The 18,189-nt window shown below is 56.1% G+C and overlaps 2 protein-coding genes across 5 annotated transcripts in view; one reads left to right on the plus strand and one right to left on the minus strand.

Annotated features, from left to right (window-relative positions):
* ZMYND12 (zinc finger MYND-type containing 12) overlaps window positions 1-4,287 on the plus strand; it is a 16,142-nt gene extending 11,855 nt beyond the window's left edge. For all 4 annotated transcript variants that reach the window (XM_075114193.1, XM_075114192.1, XM_075114194.1 and 1 more), the window contains one exon: window positions 1,580-4,287. In XM_075114193.1, the coding sequence (XP_074970294.1) occupies window positions 1,580-1,699 (120 nt within the window). In that variant the 3' untranslated portion in view covers window positions 1,700-4,287. The remainder of the gene's footprint in view (window positions 1-1,579) is intronic.
* Window positions 3,997-17,118, minus strand: SLC2A1 (solute carrier family 2 member 1). Its single transcript, XM_075114156.1, has 10 exons — window positions 16,976-17,118; window positions 12,154-12,246; window positions 8,197-8,357; window positions 7,780-8,020; window positions 7,238-7,400; window positions 6,967-7,154; window positions 6,736-6,840; window positions 6,533-6,634; window positions 6,059-6,262; window positions 3,997-5,725 (listed from the first exon to the last, which is right to left on the minus strand). Exons 1-10 carry the CDS (start codon window positions 16,991-16,993, stop codon window positions 5,528-5,530), a joined length of 1,473 nt encoding a protein of 490 aa, XP_074970257.1. The 5' UTR covers window positions 16,994-17,118; the 3' UTR covers window positions 3,997-5,527.
* Window positions 17,119-18,189: the final 1,071 nt, after the last annotated feature.

The raw sequence follows: 18,189 nt of genomic DNA on the forward strand, positions 1-18,189 counted from the left end.
GTCCCGTCTCACGAAGGCAGCTGCCTGTGTTCGCCTGGCACCTCTCCTAGGCCCGCAGCAGCCTCGCAGCGCTGACCGAAGCCTGCGGGCGATCTGCGCTCTGCCAAGGCTGCTAAAGCGCCCCGGCTCTGTTCTGGTCCCTGCCAGGCCGTCCATGGGGGATACTGTAGCTCTAGAATCACAGAATACAGAATGGGTTGGGTTGGAAGGGACCTTTAGAGGCCATCCAGTCCAACCCCCTGCCCTGAGCAGCGACATCTGCAACTACATCTGGTTGCTCAGAGCCCCATCCAGCCTGACCTTGAATGTTTGCAGCGATGGGGCATCCACAGCCTCTCTGGGCAACCCGGGCCAGAGCTTCACCACCCTCATCGTAAAAAAAAATCGTATTTCTAGTCTAAATCTGCCTCTTTTACTTTAAAACCGTCACCCCTTGTCCTGTCACAGCAGGCCTTGCTAAAGGGGTTGCCCCCACCCTTCCTATAGTCCCCCGTTAAGCACTGAACGGCCACAGTAAGGTCTCCCCACAGCCTTCTCTTTTCCAGGCTGAACAACCCCAGGTCTCTGAGCCTGTCCTCAGAGGAGAGGTGTTCCAGCCCTCGGATCATTTCTGTGGCCTCCTCTGGACCCGCTCCAACAGGTCCATGCCTGTCCTGTGCTGAGGGCTCCACGTTTTATCCACATTTTTGGGGTTCCTCCTTTATCTGGGATACCTTGGCAGCATTGCTGCCTGTCCCAGGCTGCACTTAGGCACCAGGTCGGGTCTTACAGAGCAAGCAAGACGTGGGCCTTGCATGTGCCTCTCCTTGAGCCGGGCTCCCTGGAACTCCCCTTATATTAACGTAGGCTCGCTCTGCTGGGCCCCGTAATTCAGTTTTGAATTCCCACCCTTGTTTTATTGACTAAAACTTTCAGGCGTGACTGCGCATTTCAGAGTGCCCAATTCTCCACTTTAAAAATCATTGATTGTGAGGAAGTGCTGAGCAGAAACCATCTGGAAATCAGGCCTCCTTGTTCGGGCCAAGCGCTCAGAAGCCCGAGTTTCTTCTGCCTCTGTTTTGGAGGGTGAAAATAGAGATTACTAATGGCCTCGTCATTGTATCAGAGGAAGCCGGGATGATGTGAGCCAGTGTTTGGAAGACACAAAGAAACAAATTCAAAGGAGGGGAAAAAAAAGGCACAGCTTTATAACTGTGAGAATGTCTAATCCCTGGAAGAGCCACCAAGGCAAACGAGGGATTTTGTTCAGACTGAGTCAATACAGCCAGTTTTTCCCTGAAATAGCTTTGGGAATGTTGGGATGAGCTGCTGCATCGGGCGGGAGGTGATGATCTGCGACACAGTGGGGACGGGGTTGGTAATCCCTTCTGCGGGCACCACTGGATCCTAAATATGATACCTGTTGGCAGCTTTACTCTCTCCTGTAAAGCGGCTTGTGCAGGTCACCCTCTGAAGCGGGCGGCTGAGCCTGGATCTGCTCCAGTGCAGCCACGCCAGCGAGCCTCGGCAGGTGCTTTAGCTGCCCCTTAAGAAAATCCAAATTCCTGACAATTACCTTGTCTTTTCTGTTTCACTCCAGGCGCGTGAGGCGGGGATGAAAGCCTTTGGCCTGATGAAACAACTGCCCCAACGAGAGTCTCTAGAAGCCGTTGGCCATTTGTTGGAGTTGATCAACTCCAAGCCTTCCTACGCAAAATAAAGAACTCTCTCTGCCAGAGCGGGGTCTGGCTGGGTTAGCTGTTGAAGGAGGCTGCTGAAAACAAAAAGCATTGCGAGCCACGGGTGCTTCCTGCTGCCATCACCTCTGCGGGTGTCTCACTCTGCCTCGAGGTGTTTGAAAGTTAAACTTTTTGGTATGAGTTAGCTTTCATGTGCTGCTCAACCTCAGCAGAGCGTTACAGAGGAACAGCGTGAGGGTGGGAAACAAAAGTACAACCAACACATGACGAATAAATCATGTTCTAATGATTTATTTATTTTAGATTATCCAATGATTTATGAATGAGCAAACAGCTGCTTACGCCCTCACATTGCCTGTCCAGAAGATAAAACCAGCTGAGGTGTATTTGTCACTCTTTTCCTCAATTTGCTTTTCAGTTCGATGCAGGGAGGGGACACAGGGAAGGTCTTTGCTGCACATCTAACGCAGGTGCTTGGCGCCGGCTCCTCAGGACCTGCTGGGCCCTGGCCAGGCCTTGCACAGCGCGCCGCCGCCTCCAAAGCTGCCTTCGCCCTTCCTGCTGCGCTCGTAGCTCTGGGCACGAGGGACTCACTTGTTCCACCCATGGAAGAACTTGCATCCGGGGGGAGCACGAGAGCAGCGTGACAGACTGCAGCAGTCTCGAGGGAAAGGGCTAAAACGCTGCTAGCGCCAGTCAGAGCTTCCAATCCAAAGGAGACGTGGTTTCCTCGCAGCCAAGAGCTCACCAGCACAGCGGCAGCCCGTTAGCTCCGACACCAGCCTCAAGAGGAGGCAGCCCCCGGTGTCACCATGAGCATCGGCGTGCAGACCCGCCCCACGCGCGCTCCCGACCTGCAGCTCCCGCGGGCTTCTGCCCCTCGGCGTGACGGCAAAGGCACCCCGGGAGAGCGGTACCGGGCACAGGCTGCATGGTTCGGACACCAAAGCACGTGACGGCCTCGCACAGCTGGGAAAGAGGTTACGGGAAACTCGCCCTGCTGCTGAGGGCTGAATTCAGCTGAGCTTTAAGCCTACGATTAAGTCTCATTTACTTCAGGAGGATTTATGAGTGCATTTAATTGCCTTGCTGAATTGGGATGGAGTCAAGTACGCTTTTCAAACACACTGTCAAGCTGGGACCTGAGCAATTAGAAGGGGTTGATGCTGCCAGTAAAGGGAAAGGCTCCACTTCAGCCCACAGGCACCACACAGAGGGGAACAGCGCTCGCTGGGGTGCACAAGGGGCCCAAGGGGAGACAGCCTTGGGGGGTAACGGGTGGGAGACCCCCAAATACTCCTATGGGAGACACCGGTGGATGCATCCGCCCTCACCGGGTCTCGCCACGGCCGGAGCGACCACCCCGCAGGACGGGGGACACCGGAGGGGGGATAGCGCCTGCTGGCACCGAGGATTTGGGTCACCGTGGCCAGGGGATTTGGAGCCGCGGGCTGGACGGCGGCAGTAATCCCTCAGGACGCGCTGCAGCCAGGCTGAGCCCGCCGACGTGCCAGGCCAGCGGGTCCGTGTTGCCACTCCCGGCTGTCTAACGCCATGAAAGATGGCATGAAAATTAACTTTGCGCGGAGCCGAGCACCTCTGGGAGCGGCAACGGGTGAGGGCTGGGAATGGAAACGGTGATGAGAATAGCCCTGGGCAGCTAAAGAGCATCTTTGGGAGCTCTGAAAGGTTTTAAGAGTTATTTCCTACAACATGTTGCAACAGCCATTTCCAGTGCGTGCACTTCAGGGCAAGGAGGCGTTTCAATAAATAGAAAAAAAGCCTGAAGTGACCAAAATCAGCAGGATTTTTGCCCAAAAGTGTTCAGACTTGCAGCTCTTGGCACTTTGTCTGTTCAAGGGGAAATAAAAATAACCCGCCAAGTGGCGGCGGCCTCCCTCCCTGCCCTGCGCAGGTGATCGCAGCCAGAGGCAAGACCTCTGTCCCACAGCAAATGCTCTTCACAACCCCGCGGGCAGAGCCGGGGGGGCAAGTTTTAGGGTCCAGCGAGGGGACAGAGCGGGTCGAGGCTCCCGCCTGGTACCCCCGGGACACCAGCTCCGGGGCTGCGCAGGGCAATTAAGGCCCAGTTCTCTGCCCAGGGAGGGCGTTTTGCAACTGGGAGGGTTGTTCCCATGGAGCAAAAGCTTTGCAAGGCCACGCACCCGCCCCCGAGGCGGGGGGAGCCCCTGATCCCTGCGAGCCTCGAGGCGGGGAGACCCACCGCCGAGCGAGGACCCCTCCGGGCCCCCAACCCTTGCTGCGAGGGAAGGGCAACGCCCAGCGAAGCCGAAATGAAGGCGCGGGACGCGGCGGGCCGGCGGCTGCATACATTTGCGTTTATTGCTAGCACACCACACACCGTCCTCTTGGCACTTACGTATTTTTGTGTTCTGTTTTGTGTTTTTTTTTTAAATATAAAACCACCACACACGTGCAGGCTGCGGGGATGCGGCGCCGAGAGGCGACGGGTCGAGCACGGGGCGGTTTTGTATAGGGATGCATTTTGTCCTCCCACCGCCACCTTTATTGTCTTTTCACGCGTGGTCGAGCGTGATCGCTCACAAAACGGACAAATAAATTAAAAACCAAAAAAAAAAAAAAAAAAGATACTGTTTAAAAAAATTAATAAGTGCCTGGGAATGTGGCAGGAGCTGCCAGCGTGGGCGGGGCTGCTCTTCCCAAGGGGGTCTGGGGGCTTTTTGTTTTTCAGTTTTGGTGGAAAAGGACAGTATTTCTTCTTTTTTTGTGGGTTTTTTTTAACCATACTACAGCCTGGCGTTCAGTGCAATAGATACGACTACAGTGCAGGTAATGAACTATACAAAAGTCATCCTAACCCTGTACAAGCTCTCTCCGCTATAGAAACTATACCTTTGCGTCTGTACCTTTTTGTATACATTATACAACGTGAATATACTCCGAGAATATTTACAGTACTCTGGCAAATCAGAAACGCTATAACTTAAACGTCTACTATTAACAACCATTGAACAAAAATATATATAATATAAATATCTTCCAGTCTATACAAAGAGCAGGAAACGGATGCATCCACCTGACGATGAAGGTTGGTGAGGCCGGGGCTGGGGGCGGCAGCGGTCGTGGGGCTGCCAGCGCTTCACCGGCGGGCAAATATTGCCAAGATTAAGCCAAAAAAAAAAAAGGAAAAAAGGTAAAAAAAAAAAAAAAAAAGTGATGTTTTTCCTCCCCGTTTCCTCCCCCGGCCAAAACGCAGGCAGGGAGAGGAGAAGCCGCTGGCGGAGACAACGCTCTGCAACCGGCTACGGGGTATTGACCTTTGTGACTGCTCCGTCCTCGCCACTCCCCAGGGCGGGGAAATCCCCACCTGCCAACCCACCGGGGGCTTGAAATCAGTCGGGTTGCTTTAAAAAATAACTCGTTTGGTTTAAAATTTAGTCAAATTTACGTGATTTTTTTTTCTCTCCTAAGATTAGAATATTAAAAAAAAGTTTCCAGCTTTAAAAACTTCCGCTACGTGATTTCTCGTTAAATAACCTATCGCGTCGTTAAAAAAAAGGGAGCTGCTCTCCCGCTGGCGGAGGTTTTTAAAACACCTATTGGCTTTGAAATCCTGGACGCGAAACCAGCTAAAAAAAAACATCGTTTCTAGCAGAACAAAAAAAAAACCAATAATAATAATAAAATAGGTCAGTCTGTCCCCGATAAACCAGTGGGGGAGTGTGGGAAAGGGGTGCAGGCCAAGAGCCACCCCCCCACTCCCTCCGTCCTGGTTTCTGTACAAAGCATTTTGAAAAATAAAACCCAACAAACTCGGGAGAGAAGGTGGGCGGGGCTGGGCGGGGCCGGGCGGGGCCACGGGCGGGTTAGACCTGGGAGTCGGCGCCCAAGCTGTGAAACTCGTCCGGGGTCTTGTCGCTCTGGCTCGCTCCCCCCTGACGGAAACCCGAGGCGATTTCGTCGAAGGTCCGACCCTTCGTCTCCGGCACCTTGAAGTAGGTGAAGATGAAGAAGAGGACTAGCAGCACCGTGAAGATGATGAAGACGTAGGAGCCGCAGAGTTGCTGGGAAGGAGAGAAGAGGAGGAAGGGGTGAGCGCCGGAGGTGGTGCGCCGTCACCGGTGCCAGAGCGACGGACCACGGCTGAAGGACCCCCACGCCTGCCACCAGCACCCCAGACCTGGACCCCCTCCTCCTCCTCCTCCTCCTCCTCCTCCTCCTCCTCCTCCCCCTCCGGAGGATCAGAGCCCAGCTCCCAGGGCCCAGCCCCACCCCTCCTCCCCAGGGCCCTTCGCCCAGCCGAGGCGGCTCAGGCCAGGTTTTAGGGCTCAAGGTGAGGCCTGGCAGCCCCGGCCACGCTCCCAGCCCGAGCTCCAGCAGCAGCAGGGGAGGGTTACCGTGATGTACTGGAAGCCCATGCCCACGATGAAGTTGGAGGTCCAGTTGGACAGTCCGGCCACGGCGAAGGCAGCGGGACGAGGGCCTTGGCTGAACAGCTCTGCCACGATGAACCAGGGGATGGGGCCTGGACCAATCTCAAAGAAGGCCACGAACCCAAAGATAGCCACGATGCTGAGGTAGGACATCCAGGGCATTTGGTCCTAGACCGAGGGGCAGAGAGAAGGTCAGCTCAGCGCAGGAGGATGAAGCACTGGCCTCCCCAGATGGCGAGACTCAAGCAAGAGTGGTGCTGGCAGTGGAGAGTGAGGTTTCTCCAGATCAGAGGCTGGATTTCTGGGACCTCAAGAGAGACCCGGGCAGTGGGGGCAGCTCAGCCACCACCTCCCCACAAGCCCTTCCTCCTCCCCCCTCCCCGGCACCACAGTGAGGGGCGGCATGCGGGACCCGTCACCCCAGCGCTCGCCACTCACCAGCAGCGTCACGGCAATGGTCATGAGCACGGCACAGCCCGCCATCCCTGCCAGGCCGATGAGGTGGAGGGTCCTGCGTCCGGCTCGTTCCACCACGAAGAGCTGTCAGATGGAGACAGGCGTCCGTCAGCACAGCCCCAGCCTGGAGGAAAGGCCCCTTCTCTCCACCTTCCCCGGCGAGAGCTTGATGGGCCAAAACTCACCGAAACAACCGTGAAAGCCGTATTCACCACACCAGAGCCAATGGTGGCGTAGACGGGCTGCTCCACACCTGACTTCTCAAAGATGCTGGTGGAGTAGTAGAAGACCTGCAAAGGGCAGTGACGTCAGGTCGGCACCAACCTGCCACGTGACGCTCACCTGGACCCAGCACAACCCAAGTTCAGGGGGAAACAAGCTGCACCTGCGGCACCGGGGGCCCTCTCAAAACTCACCGCATTGATCCCCGAGAGCTGCTGGGACAGCTGCAGGACAATCGCAATGATGATGGGCTGGCGATACATGGGAGAACGGAAGAGCTCCATTATGGTCACTTTCTTCTCCCTCATCATTTGCCGGCTCTCCTCCTTCATCTCCTGGAGGTCGCTGCTGACATCCGTTGTGCCCCGCAGCTTCTTGAGGACTACGGGGACGAGGTGGGGTCAGGAGCAGCTGAGGACCTTCCCGCACGGTGGGAAGAGCTCAGGGACGAGGCATGGCACTCACCACTCTTGGCTTTGTTCTCCTCGTTGCGGTTGATGAGGAGGAAGCGGGGGCTCTCGGGGGCAAAGGGCAGGATGACGCACTGCAGCAGGGCGGGGATGAAGATGAACCCCAGGAGCAGCGGCCAGAGCGACTCATTTCCCATGATCAAGTCCAAACCAAACACCTGGGAACGAGAAGGGGTTGAGCCACCCTTTCCCAGCTTGAGCTGGGCCCAGCTCTGCTGCTGATGGGTGATCGAGGCTGATGGCAGGCTCCGATGCCCATCAGAGGGGCACAGGCAGCTGTGCTGCTTCCAGGTGGCCAACAGACGTCGTGTTTTGATGCTGCCCAGCCCAAACCTTAAGCTCTCCCAGCATCCCCACTCCTGCTGAGCTCCAGGTCCCTCCCTCCAGCCCCATCTCCTTCCAAAGGACCATGCGGATGCACGGCACAGGCAACGCCCTGCACTGCTGCACAGCACCATCCCCTGCGGACCCCAACGACTGTCAGCAGGTGTGGGGAACCCCACTTCCCCCTCCCCAAGCCAGTTCTCCAGCACTTACTTGTGCGATGAGGATGCCCACGACAATGCCAAGCTGGTGGAAGGTCCCCAGCGCGCCCCGCAGCGCAGTGGGCGACACCTCGCCCACATACATGGGCACGAAACCAGTGGTGAGGCCTGAGTAGAGGCCAATGATGAAGCGGCCAAGGATGAGCATCTCAAAGGAGAAAGCCATCTTGGAGAAGCCCATGAGGATGGCGGACACAAAGGCGAGAATGTTGGACATCAGCATGGAGTTGCGTCTGGGGAGGGAAGGGAGGAGGACCACAGGGGTCAGAGAGGCTAAAGAGGTGTCGGGAGAACCCAGACACCAGCTCCTGGCCAGAGGGAGGTGACCAAAACCGCCCCCCCGGGACACCAGGGCGGGGTGAGGCTGCACAGCCCCCCTGTTGATAGGTCCCCCACACTCGGCACTCACCGTCCGAAGCGATTGACAAAAAGCCCCACGGAGAAGGATCCGATCATGCCTCCGACAGAGAAGATGGCGACGGAGAGGGACCAGAGCGTGGTGAGGGTGGCAGGGCTGATGGGCTCGTCATAGCGGTACAGCCAGGTGCGGTTATAGAAGTCCTCGATCACCTGCGAAAGAGGGGGAGGGGTGAAATGAAGCCGTGGGTTAAAACCATCCCCATTTCACCTGCGCTGATGAGCATTCACGTGTTATGAGTTGCCCGGCCTCAGCCCAGACACAGACCCTTGGCCGACGAGTGCGGCTCACAAGACGATGCGTCACTGAGCCGGGAGCCGCCCAGCCGCGGGGCCGGCGGCTTGGCTCCAACCCAAGGGAGGAACCTGATGGGACGCGGGGGGGGGAAATGCAGCCGGACAGGTTCTGCTCTTGCCTTGCCGAGAGACGCTTGGCATTGCCAAAATACCTCTTTCGCCTCGCCGGGTGGCCGCAGGGAGGTCAGGCTCCTCCCCAGGGCACAGGAGGCAAGGAGGGACACCTCCATCACAGGGGCGAGACAGCAGAGACGGTGGAGGAACGTGAGGAAAACAGCAGAGTAATCCCATCCCCCTGGACACTCCCTGGATTTTAATTTCTAGGAGGTTTTTCCTGCGATACTTCCACAGCGCAACTCTTCTGCTACAATCCTGCAACACCACAACGTCGCATCCAACACATCCAAGGCAGGCACTCCTTTTTAATTAACATCATCACAGAATACCCTTTTTAAAACTTTTATATACGTTTTTAACATACTTTTAAAGCCAGCGCACTGCTGAAAGCTTCAGGTAAGTTATTTAAGGGTCACCCACACCCAAAACACAAAGGCAAAGGCTCGATAACATGCCTGACCAAGCCCGGCTGGAAGGAGCGGAGATTTCGTGCAAGAAGCGGAAGCTGCTGCCAGACATCAGGCGGCTCAAAGACCTCGCTGCTTCGAGGGGTTTCGCAGGCGCTCAGCTCCCCTTTACACATCGGCACAATCTCGCTCTGTTTTCTAGCCTTCCCATCACTTCGAGCACAAACGAGAGCCCCTGGCAGGGGCAGCGCGAGAAACACCCCCGTGCCACGCGCCTCACTAGAGATTTCAATAATGTGAGGTTTTTTAAAGTTGTTCCTTTTACCAAGCCCCTAAACCATTAGGATTTTAAGCGATTTCAATTTGCCTCCAGCTTCGCCTGGAGGTTTTGACACTTTGGGGGCTTTTCCCATTTTTTCTAACATAACAAATAACTGGTATTATTATTATTTGGAAAACCCAGGAATGGCTCAGGCTCTCGGTGGGGGTAAGCAGGTCCCCGCACACCCCCCACCAAACCTTGCGGTGCTCTAAATTCCTCCCGATCTTCCTCAAAAGCCTCCAGCTCTCTCCCCTTGAAGCGTGGGGGGCGGGGGGGAAATCAATCCAAGCGACAGCAGATGCCCCAACGTGGGGCTGCGCTCTGGCTTACCAAAACATACCCAAATACCACCCCCTCCTGCTCCCTTTCCTCCTGCAAAAAAGGATGGATGGAAAAACCCACCACATCGGGTTGCTGGGAGGAGAGATGAAATATTACAAGTTTAAAGTGACAAGTACGAAAAAAATCATTGTATTTGCCAAAAGTCGGGGGTTTTCCCCCCACTCTCACCCTCATTTCATTTCAGCTGAGTGTTTCCTACCAGCCCTCGCTTCCTTTCGGGCCATCCCCTCCACACATCACGTCTGCACACTCCCCACAAACCAAGCCGCTGTTTCAGCAGCGGGAAGGACTACATCAAGAGGACCACAAAACTGGCGCTCAGTGTGCAAAAGGAGCCTTCGTGCGAGGCCGCGGGGCGCTGACGCCGGCAAACGCCGCTGCACTTGCGTCGCTGAGGCCAGGGGAACGGTGCGCCCCAGGCCTCCGCCCCCGTGCATCCCCGTCCCAATCCTTTGCCCCAGTGCATCCAGATGCATCCCCATCCTGCACCACAACCCCAATCCTGCGTCCCAGTTTATGCTGATACATGCCAGTCTCGATGCATCCCAACTCTGACGCATCCCCATCCTGCACCCCAGTGTGTCCCCATCCCAATCCCACACCCTGGTGCATCCCCATCCTGCATCCCAACACCAATCCTGCACCCCGATCTATCCCAATCTCGATGCATCCCCATCCTGCACCCCAACGCATCCCCATTCCAACTCTGATCCACCCCAGTCCCGCACCCCAACGTGTCCCTAGTCCCAGTCCCAAGCCCTGCTGTATCCCCCCCACCCCTAAAGGCGGGATGAACCCCTGTGCCCAGAGCATCCTGCTGCTACCCAGGACAACACCCACCTGGCCTCCCCTCATGCCCCCCATACAGAGGACCCCAAATCCTTTCCCCCATTAGTTCTGAACCCCAAACACAGCATCACTTGCCAGGTGACTCACCCCTAAAACACACAGCCCATTCCTGGCCTGAGCCCCAAGGGTTTTATCCTAAAACACATGAGGGAAACTGAGGCAGCACCCATCACAGGGGGATCTTGCTTTGCTGAGGGGCCGCCGCAGCCAGAGCTCAGTCCTGAGGGAAGAGCCCAGCTCGGGCGCGTCGCTGCCCACGCTGCCCAGAGCAGCATCTCCTGCATCAGGGGAGGATGGAAAAAAGCCCTTCAGCTGCAGGGAAGCCACATGCGTCCTTGGGACGTGGGGCCAAGCTCCAGCGCAAGGCGGTAATTACAGAGCACCTGCTCCCCACAGTGCCAGAGCTTGGGGGGAAAAAAACAGGGGCGGATGCCAGAAAGCAGCTCCTCAGCATGTTTGCAGGCATTTCCCAGCTCAATGCTGTTCCCAACGCCACTCCTGTCTCCTGTCTCTGCAGGAGGACACCCGCCGCTGGCCAGGCGTGAATGTCGGCAGCACGGATCGGTCCGGGGAAGGCGAGCAGGGCTTTCGGAGCAGGGCGACACTTCCAGCAGACAGATGTGTGCCCCGTGGCCATGGGTGCCAGCACCTAGGGTGCTGGACGGGAGTGACAGCCTCCTGCAGCGTGAAATCCCCCTCAGGCCCCTCCCCGGGATGAAATACAGCTTAACGCAATACCTCAAATAAAGGCAATTTGTGTCTTTATTGCTCTTTCCACACTGATGGGATTCTGAGAGGTTTTTGCATGGGGTCTTCTGTCCCACAAGGACGTATTCTCAGCGCTTGAGGCGAGATTTTGCAGCCCATTTGCTGGTAATGGGATTAATAACCTCGCCGCATGAATCCTGCCTTGGTGGTTTTATTTATTTCGGATGGTTCACCAGAGGCTGCGCGACGCTCAGGGACAGGCTCCGCTCTCACGCAGCAGCAGCTGGACCCGTTTGTCCTTGGACACCTGACCCCAGCAGCTGAGCACCACGTGGGATTTCCGAGCTAACATTTGCAAGCCTTTAACAGCTCAAAAAGCCACAGAATTTGGGGAAAGTCAAGTTTTTCAAGGCTCTGGCATACCTAGCAGTCACTGGAGGGTGCTGGCACCACAACGGGGACGGAACAAACGCCTCCTCTCTCCACTCCCCCTCGCGCGCAGCCTGTCCCAGCCGACCCTCTGCTCCTGGGGACATCCTGCCCCCGGCGCTCCGGGTGGCAGAGCTCTCAGCGGAGCGGTCATTCCCCCCTTTCGGAATGACTCAAACTCTAATTAGGTCCCAGACCTCCGCTAAAAGCTGAGGTTAAGAGTTAGGCCGGTCCCACCCAGAGAGCATTCTGCAGACGTTCCTGGGATTTTTCCCGGCAAAAACGCTCAGCAAGGAGGAAGCTAATTCTCCTGGGAAGGTGGGAGCTAAATAACTCCCTCGCAAATCCCATTACCAGCAGTAAGCTGCCTAGCGGGATGTACTATTTTAGCCAGGCTGGCGGCAGATGCGGGCTTGTTTTCGGGCAGGGGGCGGGGGGTGGAATTTCACTACCGCGAGGTGGCTCGGCTCACGCTCACCTTCTGTGGGGCGTTGATGACACCAGTGTTGTAGCCAAACTGCAAGGAACCCAGCACCGCTCCTCCCACAGCGAGCATCAGGCGAGCTGTCATCTACAGGAAAAGGGGGAAGATAAAAAAAGAGGGGTTAAACTTGGGGTCCCAACTATATCCCCCCCCCCCCACTCAGAGGGGTCCCCCGGTCCTACTCCACAGGGAGCAGCAAGAGGAAGAGGGCTGCCCCTAAGGTTGCAAGTGTTGAATATGCAAGATAAAACAGAAAACTTGCTTTTTTTATGGCATCCACTTAGGCAAGGGGAAGAAAATAATTTTTAAAAATACTGTTTGGGAATTTCAGGAATTTTTTGCCTCTGGAGTGGGGCAGGAGGTTTTATCTGGGCTCGCAGGGTCCCCTCCAAGGGCTCCATTGGGCAGCACGCCAGCACAAGATGCCTTCAGGGATGCCGTTGGCCAGCCAAGCATCATCCCGGCATCGGCGCAAGGACGCCCCGGCCGGCCCCGGCTAACGAAGTTTTCGTATCAGAGCCTAATTACCAGTCGCTAAGCAAAATCCCAGCTATTTGGCAAACCCTTTGCCCGCCTCCTCTTCCTCCTGCTTAAGCTAGAGCGACAATCAGAGCCTTGTTTGGGAACGGGGTCAGGGCAGGCCAGCGCTCCAGCCACCTTCTTTAACAGCCCAATTATCCCAGGCAGGAGATTTTCCCAGCACTCAGCTCCAAGAACCAGGATCCGACATTCCCAGTTAATCAGCTTTGGGATGATCCATATGAAAGTTATAAGCCCTTTAAGGGGGGGGGGGCTGGACTCTCCGCAGTTATCCCAGGTATACATCCCACCCCAACCCAGGGATGCTCCCCTGGCCTCTCAGATTAATATTCCCAAGGGATTAGGGCTGGTTAGACCCCACCTAAATGCAACTCCCAAATCAGGAGGGCAAATTACAAGGCAAACATACAAAAAGAGAAATATATTTTCCTACTTAAGAAGCATTTTCTTTTTTTTTTAATAAATAATATAAATAAATACAAACAAGTGCTGCTCTCTGGCCAAGCCACCTTCCCCCACGTTAAAGTTTGCAGGGAAAAAGCAACAGGGAATAAAGCCAGCCCCGTTAATGAAGCTCATTAATTAGGCTTGGCCCCAACGCAACTAATCAGGGAGGTTTTGGCACTTGGGTCTTGTTCGGTGCTTCTGAATAAACCCACCCTGAGAAGAAAATGCCCCGCTTGGGAGGGCAAAAGCAGGCTGGAAAGTTGCCAGCATCCCAGACAGAGGAAAAGCCCCGAAACAAAAACCTGAAATCCTGACTCCGACCTCATTCATCCACCCACTGCTCCACAAAGCTGCAGCAGGCGACACCGGGAATGCCGAAAGCAACCGGCCCGTCAATAAACATTAAAAATTGAGGGGTTATGGGGGGTTTGAGTGGTTTGGGGGCATTTTTGTTGTTGTTGTTTTGAGGTGTTTATGGGCTTTTGGGTGACTCTTCTCTGCTTTTTGGGGGCCACCCCTCACTTTCTGGGGTAGCAATTTCTCCTTGGCACGGTAAAGGCCTGCTCGCCCGCCCCAGGCAGGCCGACGGGCGATTCCCCACATAGGGTGAGTGCGCGGGTGAGTCACAGCGGCTCCGGGCCGCAGGGATGGGGATGCGTCGTGCCGGCAGAAACGCTGCTCGAGGAAGGTGGCAGGTAGCAACACCTCTGCACTCCAGTGCCAGGCCCTGCCCCACCAGGAGTTAAATAATGAAGTTACTTTCGCAATTTTAACCACTAAAAAGAATTAAATTTTTAAGCGCTAGCAAAAAGAAGTTATATTTCTAACCTTTAGTAAAAACACACTTATATTTCTATTAAGCACCAGCAGCCTGAAGAGGGGAAGGGACAGAGTCAGTAGGAAGGCTGCTGGCATTTTTGGAGGCTCTTCCCGGGCAGGGTCACAGTGAGTCAGCTCCTCCTGCTCGCTTTGGGCTTCCCAGCTCCAAACACGCTGCCCAGCCCGATCCAGGAGCCTTTCGGCTTTAGCCTTGCCATTAAAGGAAAGGCTTAAGATGTCAAGTTGGGCTGGGGGGTGGGGGGGATAAATAAAGTTGATTTCTAAGGGCAGCCTTGCATGGGAAACTCCTGCAAAACCACACAGGGTTTGTTTTTTGGGTTTGTGGTTTTTTTTTTTTTTAACTGCTTGCAGAAAACAGCAGCTTTATTTGGAGCTTAGGAAATAAAAAAGCAGCCCACCGTACCTCCCCTTCTTGCTTTTGTGCAACAAACTTTTTTACAGCCTGGAGATCCCCAGCCCCTGTGGTTTGTTTCCCTACTCACTGCTGTACCTTATCAGAAGGTAAGCGCAGCACTTGTAATTTTAAGAAATTTGGGGGGGGGGGGGGGGGGGGGGTTGCTGCTTCCTGCTTCCTTCAGCCCTCAAACACGGAAGGCAGGACGCTCAGCAGAGCTACAGACCCATGGGGCAACAGCAGCCCCCCCAAACCCCCAGCAGGCCGTGTCAGGTTTTACAACTCTTTTTACCCCTTTTTTTTTTTCTCTCTCTCTAGTGTGGAAGGATTTTGGGATGCTGCCTGCCTCATGGAACACGGAAATTAACAATCCCTTTAAAAATCATATTTTTTTTTAAAAGTGTCCCAGGAGAGAACTTCAGGAAAACCCACATTTAAAGAGCCCAGAAAAATTAGCCATGAAGCTTTAAGGAGCATCCCAGAGGCCAAGGTCCTGTCCCGGGATGGGTGCAGGGGGCTGTTGCAGGGAGGGGGTGCAGCCTTGCATTTGCACGCTCATGCACACTCACGGGAGCAAAGATAACTGGATCCAGCCACTGCCCGGGATAACAGGGCTGCACGCTGGCTCCCAGCCCAGGAAAAACTTACGCACCAACCGAGGGCCGGGTAGAACCTGCTCCTAAAGCCACGGCATGTGCCACAGCATCGGCATTTACCGATGGGGCAGGGGGAGGTTTTGCAGCTGGGGGTAACACCAGCACCGAGGTTTTGGGGGGATTATCGGCATGGGAGAACACTTGGGATGAGGGGAAGAGGAGTCAGAGCGGCAGGCTGGGGATTTTTTTTCCCTTTTTTTTTTTCCTCCCTTAAAGGTCAGCTGGGGACGGCGACACGAGCCCTCCGAGTATTGCAACCGCAGGAGCGTCTGCAACGAGCCCAGGAGATGTTTTTGCAAGCAAAGAGCCAGAGCAGCCCAGCTCCACGGGCAGAAAAGCACATCCTGCTTTAATAATATTAAACATTAAATTTAAGGGGGGCTGGGGGGGTGGGGTGTGTTGAGCTCATCCCCCACCTCCCAGCACCACCACCATCCCCACTGCCGGCTGCCTCAGTAAAAATCCCTTTTTTTATTCCCCTTGCAAAACACACTCTGGATGGAAGTGTCACCCATGAGAGCGCAGCAAATCGCTCCTGCAATTAATTACCTTAAAAAAAGAATCCTTTCTAACCCAAGTTTATCTAACGGGGCAGTTATTAAGCTGGAGAAACAGAGGGAGCACGTCTCCACCTCCGTTTCGGTAGCCGGGAGTTAAGGCCGGCTGGACGCGCATCAGATTTCTTCGTTACAAGAGCAAATTTCTTTTTAATTCCTCCCCCCATAGACGCGCTGCCGGCTGTCACGTTCCCGGCTCCCAGCCCCAAACCCGCACCTCGCCCAAGGAAAAAAAGGTGCTGGAGTAGAGCCAGCTTTAAATAAAGTAATAAAAGAGTATCATAGATATAAATTTTAATTTTAAAACCCCCAAGTACACCCTAAAGCTGGGGGGGAAGAAATAAGGTGTTTGCTGGGGAGAAAAATAAGTGGAGTCGCTCCAGTAACACCTTTAATTGTAATAAAATTACTATTTTTGTTTTTAATTACACATTGCTTTGCACTGCCACGGAGCGAATCTTTTATTCCCTTCCCTGTAAAAAAAAAAAAAAAAGAAAAGAAACCAACCCTACATACTTGAATAAATCCCAAAACAGTCCCAGGCGGGAGTGTTGGGGGGGGGGGGCAGCATCCCCAGGCGAGGCCGGGACAAGCAAACCCCGGGGTCTAACGTTAACGACCCCGCCGTAATTAACTCACCTTCCCCATTTAGGGCCTGACATCACTTCACTTCAGCCCAGCTTTATAATTATAAATCAATTTATCCGAGGCAGGTCGAGGCGCCAGGAGGACTCGGCCACTGCCGAGGGGCCGGGTGAGTTCGGGTTGTTTGATAACTCGCGTTTTGGGGGGTAAATTGATGGGAATTGGGTCAGAGCGGCGCAAAGAGCTCACGGCGCGGTGGGACCCAGTCGCACCCCAGCACGGCCGGGGGCGGGGGGGGGGGGGGTCCCCGGGTCCCCCCCCCCCCAGGGCCACCCGGGCCTGGCACCCTCCAACAGCAAACTCAGCACTTCGGGGACCACGTTGCCTCTTTCCTCACCCCCAAAATGGGCTCAAAAGTCTCTTTTTTGGCTCTTTCCCTCACGTCTTCTCACCTCGGGGGAGGAGGGGGGTGGGGGAGGTGGGCCGGCACGCGCTGTGCAGCGCCGGCGGGAAGGGGGGGGCGGTTTGGGTTTTTTTTCCCCTGGTTTCTGAGATATTTTTTTCTTAAAAAAAAAAGAAAGGTTTATTTTGCGCGGCGGCGCCCAGCGGCCCGAGGAGCCCGCAAGCGGCCCGATCCCCCCCTCACGGACACCTCAGCGCGATCGGTCGTTGTTTCCCGGTTGTGTAACGCGGCGGGGGAAAGGGCTCGGGGGGGGGGGGGGGGGGGGGGGGAAGGGGGGTGCGGGGATGTCCCCGGCCCGGCGCACGGTGGGGGGGGGGGGGGGGGGGTGCCTTACCTTGCTGCCGGTCTCCATGGCGGCCCCGAGGCGGCGGCGGGGCGCGCGGCGGCGGGGCGGGGGGGGTGGCGGAGCGGAGCGGCGCGCGGCGGAGCGGAGCGGTGGCGCGCGGCCGCGGTGGGGGCATTGAACCGGCTTAAGAGAGCGGGCGGGCAGCGGGGGCGGGGCGGCGGCGGCGGGCGGGGCGCCCATTGGGCGGGGAGGGGGAGGAGAGGGCGGGGCGAGGAGGGGCGGGGAGGGGGTGTGGGGGGGGCGGGGGGGGGTGAGCGCGTGTGGGCCCGCACGTGGGCGTGGGGGCGGGGTGCGCACGTGCCGCGGGGGGTGTGTGCACGTGGGCGCGCCTGCTTGCACGCGCGCGGGTGTGCAAGGGAGGGGCGGGGCCGCGGGTGCGCCCGCGGGTGGGCGGGCGAGTGGGTGGGTGTGGGTGCGTGTGCGTGCAAGGGCCTGCAGCTGTGTGTGGGTGTGCACACGAGTGTGCAAGGGCATGCAGCTGTGCGTGTGTGCGTGCACACGAGCATGCAAGGGCGTGGGTGATGGCCTGTGGGTGTGCCCACAGGTGGGCATGCAAGTGTGTGAGCCTGTGTTTGCACACGTGTAAGTGCAAGTGTGTGGGCCTGTATGTCTGTGCATGCATCGGTGAGTGTGCAAGCGTGTGCGTCTGTGTATGCACACGAGTGTGCAAGTGCATCGGTGTACACCTGTGGGTGCACCCACGGGTGAGCGTGCAAGTGCATGAGCCTGTGCTTGCACACGTGAGTGTGCAAGTGTGTGCATCTGTGTGTACACACAAGTGTGCAAGGGCATGGGTGATGGCCTGTGGGTGTGCACAAAGGTGAGCATGCAAGTGCATGAGCCTGTGTTTGCACACGTGTAAGTGCAAGTGTGTGGGCCTGTATGTCTGTGCATGCACGGCTGAGTGTGCAAGCGTGTGTGTCTGTGTGTGTGCGCACACGAGTGTGCAAGTACATGGGTGTTCGCCTGTGGGTGCACCCATGGGTGAGCGTGCAAGTGCATGAGCCTGTGTTTGCACATGTGAGTGTGCAAGTGTGTGTGTCTGTGTGTACACACAAGTGTGCAAGTGCATGGGTGTACCTCTGTGGGTGTGTGTGTGCAAGTGAGTGTGCACCCATGTTTGCACACGTGCGAGCACGCAAGCGTGCATGCCTCTATGTGTGTGCGTGTGCACATGCAAGTGTGCAAATGCGTGGGTGTAC

This window comes from Phalacrocorax aristotelis, chromosome 19 (genome assembly GCF_949628215.1).
Source record: "Phalacrocorax aristotelis chromosome 19, bGulAri2.1, whole genome shotgun sequence".
NCBI lineage: Eukaryota > Metazoa > Chordata > Aves > Suliformes > Phalacrocoracidae > Phalacrocorax > Phalacrocorax aristotelis.